At 38.3% G+C, this 8,271-nt stretch overlaps 1 protein-coding gene across 1 annotated transcript in view; it reads left to right on the forward strand.

The window, feature by feature from the left end:
* Nucleotides 1–5,116: 5,116 nt before the first annotated feature.
* LOC106519621 (proto-oncogene vav) overlaps nucleotides 5,117–8,271 on the forward strand; it is a gene marked incomplete at its 3' end in the record, with an annotated part of 19,345 nt that continues 16,190 nt past the window's right edge. The window contains 3 exon segments of the mRNA XM_014011367.1: nucleotides 5,117–5,884; nucleotides 6,094–6,227; nucleotides 6,337–6,453. Coding sequence (XP_013866821.1) covers nucleotides 6,141–6,227; nucleotides 6,337–6,453 — 204 coding nt within the window.

The following is an 8,271-nucleotide window of genomic DNA, read 5'->3' on the forward strand; positions in this document are numbered from 1 at the left end:
TGCTAAGCTTGCTAACTGTTCAACCCTCTGACTGCTGCAGGGGCATGTCTTAGAGAGAGGCTTTTATACCAGAACACGGCTGATGTGACGAAGCCATGGAGAAGACACGTCACCGTGGAGAGCCGTTAACCGATATGCAAATTAGCCTGCAGTACCACTGCTCTACCCACATGAGCAGCAAAAACACGTTTTTAGACCAAATATTACAGATTTGAACAAATACGCACAAAAACATCAAAATTAGCACAGAAACAGTACTATATAACATTTTAGACACATTCTAGGCAGTTTATCAGCTAAACAAAGTTAATTTTGGGGTAAGTTACTCTTTAAAGTGTAATAGTTCTGATCTTAATGTCAAATTTTGTTGAGAGCACTTCCCTTCAGTGTGAGTCTGGACATCAGAGACATTGCTAAAAGTCAGACATACAGTAATCTCATGCTGCTCAGTGTCTGTGAATGTTTTCAGCCTCTTTGTCAGTGACTTTCAAAGTCCTACAGCTTTTATGAGGCACAAATTAATTATTAGCCACACACAAACAGGCTCCCAGGCTAAAGTCAGTTTCCTTCACAAAGCTACGGTCACCGTCACACACGTTCACAGACACAAACGTACAAGCTGACACTTGGCTTACCTGTGTTTGTTCTCCTGGCTGAGGTTGTTCTCCTCGCTCAGGGGGAGGAGATGTGAGCAGGATGCGGACAGGCGGTGTTTCTTGTCAGAGCGCTGGAGGCGGGGAAGAACACTCTGACGAAACAAATCCTTTGGCTTTTCCTGCAGGACATGAGCGAAACCAGAAATTGTATTTTTATTGCTACACTRTAAAAATCTAAAATAACGCTTTACGTTAAAAATACAAGCAGATGGACCGCTTTAAACAACATTTTGTTTTTACGCAAAAGGTGTGTTTTTATCATATAGGCCTGGAATCCGCAAGGAAAGAGAGTTTTGTTKTGGTATTTGGTCAAGTCTATTTGCATAGCATATTACCATACAACAGTATACCACATGGTATATATACATTCAGGATGTGCAACATATTTCAGCATCAACATCGGTATCGGCCAATATTGGTCATTTTTTAGAAAATCCTATTGGACCGATATTAACGTAGAATAATGATTTCCCACTTTTTAGCTTTGTGTTTCTGTTTTGGGACAGGAAATGGTTGGTTGAACGGTATCGGTTTGATCATACTGATAGTGACACTGTGCTGCCAGGAATAAMGGAAGTAGAGAGCCATGTAAATGCCACTCTTGTATTTTTGTGTAGACGGCTAAAACGAGGACAGCGTGAGGGTGTACAGTTGTGTACAGTACAGTTATGGTGCCACATACAGGCCTGGCATAGTTACTACATTGTTTTAAATTAATTTTGCTGTTTTTGTACAGACATTTCTAGAAACTGTGCTGTTTTCGGGAATACCTTTTGGAAACAACAACAAAAAGATTGTTTTGGAAAAACTTTGTTTCTGTGTGAACAAGGCCTTTCKGCCTGACTGACCTCCAGAGTCATGTTGACACGTTTTGCTAACTCGTTCAGGCTTTAAATTTTAATTTACATTTTTAAACAAGRCATTTTACAATTATGTAATTATTTAGTACATGTGAAAACCATATTTTATAAAAATTAGTATTGGTTCATGAAGGTGTGTTTGAAACTATGTAGCCTCACCAGATCTGCATATGATCCCAGGGAGTAGTTTCTGCTGACTCGGCGCTTCAGGGTCTGCTCGTCTGAGAGAGAAAAAAAATCCTTTTTAGCAGAATATCTAAAATTTTTATGTAAATGTCTGTTTCTGTTTTTAAAAAAGGAAACCTTACCTCTCTCACATCTATCCGTTAAACATGAAACTGTAAAAAAATGAAACATGGTAATTATGTCACTGATTTTCTGTTGTCTTTGACTAAACCAGTCTGCATGTTTCTCTGTTTTCATTCACAAAGTTATTAGATGTATTTCTACACATTAACTGAGTTAAATTCATTCATGCCTTTTTTTTCCACTTGTCAAATACTGAATGTCAACGTTTGGTCAGATTTAGAAACTTGTTTGTTTTTCCACATGAATCCTCAGTTTTTCCCACACTGTGGATTGCCACATAATGCCTGACTCACAAATTTATTGTGTTGTCAGACTCGAACAAATATTAGTCAGCTCTATGCACGTTATATACTTTCAAATGAGCTGCTGATCAAAAGCCTCACACTCAGACCATTTTAAAGGGTAAATGAAACCAACATATTTTGACAGGATACACATCACCCGCCACTTTGCGTGCCAAAGTTTAAAAAAAAGATCCTGCATGATCAATACCACTAATGATAGCCATAACACGTCCTTGGCATCAGGTGAGAATAAAATTTAAAAAATTGATTCTTTTAAGAGACCCTGATTTTTGTAGCCAGTGAGAACTTTTACAGATTTTGATGATTGTCCAGCCTTTGTGTGCCACACATCTGTGTTTTACCAGTGTGGGGGTCCAGCCTCTGCCGATGTCTTGACAGCTGGGTGAGGATGGTTTCTCGGTGGGCTGCGTCTTCTATCCCAGCATCCTTCAGCTCTACATCGGTTGCATTCAGCAAACCCTGCAGAAAACAACAAGAAGACCTGGTATATTATATATTTTTCTTAAAATCATTCGCCCAAGACTGTGAGGATTTTGACCCAAAGCAAACACAAATAGGTTTTATATACCTCTATACCATAATATTCACTCTCTAGTGACTTGGTGTACTGTGGCAAGCCAATCTGTCTCAGCCACCAGGCGATGGAGCGATTATTCATGTCTGCACAGCAAGGAGGGAAAAGTTACTGACTTGTGTAAATGCTAAAACATACATGTTTCTACTCGTTTTTTGTTCAAAAAAGCATCTGGGGAAACAAATGAAGGATTTGCGTGACATCATCTGACTTTTAAAAAGCAGTCAACACACAGGCTGAGTCGTCACACTTACCTATGTAGAGGACCGGGAGCACTCTGGGAGATCGTTTGAAGCTATTTTATTTCATGTAAAATCTCAAATTCATTCTTCTGTGCCGTTTTTCTATTTTCCTGCCCTCTTTGCAGCTGTTCTCATCCTCGTTGCCCTACCTGTCATGAAGTCTCACTTTCTCTTTGGTGGTGAAAGCTCGCTCCCACCCTCCTCCTCTCAAACCTGTAGGGTCACTTGAAGGCCAATCAGAACGTGCAGYTGGGACGAAGCACCCCAAAAACATMATCAAATGGCAGCGCGGGAATTACAATAAGCTTCTCGAAGGGGTGGAGAGAGCAGGTAGATACATGTCATGGTGGAAGAGGAAAAAGACACAAGAGGGGAGGGGAAAAAATTTGAAGCAGCTGTCAACATGTCAGGTCAGAGACAAGAATGCAAACCTCAAACTGTCTTTCTGTCTTTAGAGGTGGAAACTCTCAGATATGTACAGTTTCTGCAGGGAGGGAAAATGACTATTTAAGGGTGACATCTAGTGTTTAAGATGAAAGTTACACAAATTCYCCAAAAGGTTTTTAATGAAAAGGTTTTAGTTTTTTCTTAGGCTGATTAACTGCATATCTTTCAGGACAAACATGAGYTGAGTGAGTTCATTCTCACACCTTTTATGTGGGAACCAGAGGTGTCAAAAGTATTTGAATTCATTACATAAGTAGAAGTATAGATACTATTGTTTAAAATACTTTTTTTGGAAGTAGGGTTGGGCAATAATGGCAAAAAAAAATCATGATTAATTGTGGTATTTAGCTGATAACGATTAATTTGACGATTAATCCCCTGGAGTCCCTGGTCACCCTTATGTCCTAGTCACATGACCAATTTAGTGGAAAAGATTTGCTCTTCATAAAAATCTGTTCCAAATTGTGTCAAAATTACAGACTTCAGGCTATACATCAAATTTAAAATTGTGTTGATARATAAATAAATTACAGAACTATTTTTTTAATGTTCGTCATATTTGAAGCAGAGAGGAGCATTGAGCGGACTCTGCCTGGTGGCATTAATCATATTAATCAAGTGCCAAAAAATAATCAATTAATGTTTTTCTGACGATTAATTGCACACGATACGATTATGCACAACCCTATTTGGAAGAAGTAGCAACTCAAGCTTTTTACTCAAGTAAAAGTATAAAAGTAGTAGTTTTAAAACTACTTAAAGTATAAAAGTAAAAGTAATTAAYACTTTAAAAGCACCCCCGATATTTCTTCTAAAGTCAATAATGTTAAATTAAAATGTTAATGTTAAAAAAAWTTGGAATTAACTGTTTGAGCCACGATCATCTTCATTCTAGGCTACATGCATCTGCTGCAGTCTGTCCTGCTGGAATGTGATGTGATTTKTGTCRTACAGGTGTGATGCAGTGCATTCAATTCAACAGGGTGTCAGAATGGTTTATATTTACACTTCTCATCCAACCACAATCAAATTCACTCTATCCAATGGCTCCATGTATCTGGATAGATTTCTATTTATTTATTTTTGCTGAACAATAAAAAGATGGAATAAAAACAAGTCAAAGTTAAGTAGAAATGAAATACTTTTTTTTATTTTTTATAAAGTAAGGAGTAGAAAGTACATATATTTGAATTAAAATGTAAAGCGTAGAAGTAAAAAGTAGGCTGAAAAATAATTACTTCACTAAAGCATAGCCAAAATTTCTACTTAAGTAAAGTAACAAAGTATTTGTACTTAGTTACTTGACACCTCTGGTGAGAACTAATAAAATATCGTGTTTTTTTRGGACAGTTTGTCCTCCTGTAAGTTGATTCCTGTAACATAAAGGGGCATTTTATGCCTGCCTTTTGAATAATCAAAAACAATTTACAATTAAGAATACCGCAGTGTTAAACCTATTTAAAGCATGAATGATATCAAGGATTCAGGTGAAGCATAATCTTTACTGTGACTAAAACTCCCTCATTTAGAGATTAGAGATTTTTGTGAGCTCTTACTGCACCTTCAAATTCACATAAGGTTTTCTGTCTTTTAAAATGAATTATTTTGCTGTTCATTTTGGGGCTTTATGGCATATATAAGTACATCTAAAGGACATTCTTATGTCAGTATTGTCACAATACCCTTAAAATCACAACTATACACAAGGGAATTTATATATAGTGTGTGGGAGACGCCCAATTTGAATAAGTTTAGATTATCTATAGAGTGAGTCAGAAAATGGGTTCACATCCCCAGAAAATCACAACTAGAGATGCATTTTTAAAAGAATTTCTGCACGTGAAAAAGCATTTATTATGCAAAAATAGGATTTTTTTTTTCTGGACTAAAATCAAGGCAGCTTTTCTTTCCATCTCAGCTTGAGGACAAACTTCACAACTGAAAACTTCATTCTGGTTGGTCTCCTCCTCTGAGGATACTGTGGCAGCTTTAATTTAGGGGCTTTTATGACATAAAGTTAAAGAACTTTGAAACACGACACTCAGTCCCTCTAAAGTTTGCATAATCGTGCGTTTTATGGCCCAGCCTACTTTGAGCAATGATGCGTGATTGCCACTTGCCTAAATAATGAAATGAGTAAACTTCTGTCCACCACACCATGTGCACACTCACCCATAATCTGTCTTCTATATGCAACAAACACACACAGACACAGACTTTCACAGGCAGGCTCACACTCCTTTTTTTATCAGCTTGCAGCAGCAACAGCAGCAGCTTTGCGAGTTTGTGTGTGTGTGTGAGTGTGCGTCAGAGGAAAAAGGAAGTTGCGGGATAAAGTTAAAAGCATTCGACACAGTGCAGCTTTGCAGAACACCCACGAAAGGCAGAACAAGAGCGCCTCAGCCTGAAAATGAGATAATAAAAAGTTAAAGCAGCGGCTGAACGTCGACAAAGCAGCAGATATAAAACTGCGAGGAGAAATTGTCAAAAGGTAAGATCTRGTATTTTATTTGTTATGTGTTATTATCTGTTTAAAAAAGGGAAGTTTCTGATGAATATTTCAGTGTTTGACAGGCTGGCATGTTTGTGACAGTTCAGTAACTCGTTTGCTGCTAATTGAACTCATACTGATTGAACGGCATCATGATGATGATGATTAAAGTTCCAGTTCATAATTCTGACAGACTTTGTGTCACTCAGGCAGAAAGTATCATCTCTGCGTTCGTCCACCTGCCAGAAAAACAAAGATGGAGATGTGGCGACAGTGTGCGATGTGGTTGATCGAGTGCCGGGTTCTTCCTGAGAGCCACCGAGTCACATGGGAGGGTGCTCAGGTAAATCAGCTGTTCCTCACCCCCGCCTACACACCTGCACCGAAGTTCCCCTCTCCCCCGTCTCCTTGGTTCCTCAGCCTAATTGGGGTTTTCTGTGTCACGTAACCAGGTGTGTGACCTGGCTCAAGCTCTGAGAGATGGAGTGCTGCTCTGCCAGCTGCTTAATAACCTGATTCCTCAGGCTGTCAACCTGAGAGAGATCAACCTGCGGCCACAGATGTCCCAGGTAACATGCACACAAATCTTTTCCTGATGGATTTTCATAGGGTCATTTCCATAGTAGCCACTCACACYGGCGTGCACCTATAAAACCCAAAGGCTGTGTGATAAGAAAATGCTGTAATCTATATCTTCCCTCATCTGGAAGCATGTGGAGAGGACAAGATGATTATCATGATGCTGACAAAGGGAACCAGACAAAGAGAGATATGGATATATTCTTTTTTAAGATTAGAAAAGAAAAAAAATACAGTCTGGAACAAAAGAAGTCATTTTCTCTTCCGTAATACACCGCTGTGTTGCTGCCTGAACGCCTTGTTTAAACTTAAACTGTTTTTCTTCTCTTTTTTTTTTTTTGACTCGTCTACATCACGCTGATGTAGATACTTTGTTCAGGACTTGACAAATTCCCTAAATCATTAACCAGCATGAGGCGATTCGTCGTGCAGCTGAATTCACATGCAGATTAAACYCACTCCCATCCCTCCAGAAAGTTGTTAGGGTCTCTGTTCGCCGGGCTCTCATGAGCCAGTTTTGGTCGCATGCATGAAGGTGCGAATTAGAGGGAAACTGACTGTGTATCAGGCTTAACTGAGACCTCCTCCTTTTTATCCATGTTTGACGTAAATGGCTTCCTTTATCCATCTCTCAAGACCCCCCCCCCCCTTCCAAAAACAAATGGTTTAAAGAAACCTACAGATATTCTTCACAGCTCATTTTCTTGTATACAACTTTGGTAGTGAGCCTACGGTGCTGTCTCTGAGTGACCATTGACTCCCACTGTTTTCTAAACATACAAACGATCATGAAGGGTATCATAACTACAAACTACATGTTCGGGGGCACAAAATGTAAATAAAAAAATAAGATAAATACAGACCAAGGGTGCAAACCATACAATGAGAAACTTATTACCATAAATAAGTAATGATCTGGAGTGAGATGATTTGGTTTTTAAAGTACTTAATGGAAAAATAGATTTAAATGTGTTCATAAAACAAGGGAAGGAGGGCTTATTATCACTCCACAACAGTGAATATGGTATTTTGCTATTAATATGACTGCATTTATGGCATCAGAGAAAGTAGAAGTTATCTATATAGAATGAAATGTCATCAACACCAAAAGTAGATTAATTTCAGTCTTATTTTCAAGGAAAATCCAAAACATTGCTGCTRTCAAAGTCAGGTAACTGATTCTAGAAACCTAGTCAAGTATATATTAAAGAGTTAGYGCTAATTTATTTGTTTATTCTGCAGAATGGGCTTTAATAGATTTAGCTACTTTGCATTTCCCCGTTTTATAAAACACATCACTTTTCTGATGTTCKGCATCGTTTCCCCTGCTGTCTGGGATGCTTTGTTTTAGCTTCTCTCTTTCAAAGTTTTGAAATGTGCTTTGAACAGTCAGCTAAAWTTTTGAAAGACTAAAAGGAAAAGAACATCTAAAACGTACAAGAAAGTGGCCCTCGAGGGCCAGGATTGGGCGTCACTGGTCGAAAGCAGGTTTGCATGATGTCTGCTGGGTGGCTACTTTGGCAGATATCAGACAAAGACAAGAGGAGCTGCCTTACATTTCACCAATTAGCGGATTATTCAAAGCACACAAAAATCTAACAAATATTCACTTTGAGGTGAAATACGCTAAAATAAAGTATCTCGGACAGAACATCAGAAAGGTGGTGTGTTTTTTTAGAACAAGGAAATTCAAAGTAACTAATTTGAGTTAAAACCAAAAAGTTACTATGAAGAAATAAATTGGCACATCCTCTGTTTGACTTCTAGGTTATTAGAAAATGTTAACAGCAGTAACATTTTATATATTA

This window comes from Austrofundulus limnaeus, unplaced genomic scaffold, assembly GCF_001266775.1.
Source record: "Austrofundulus limnaeus strain Quisiro unplaced genomic scaffold, Austrofundulus_limnaeus-1.0 Scaffold80, whole genome shotgun sequence".
Lineage (NCBI taxonomy): Eukaryota > Metazoa > Chordata > Actinopteri > Cyprinodontiformes > Rivulidae > Austrofundulus > Austrofundulus limnaeus.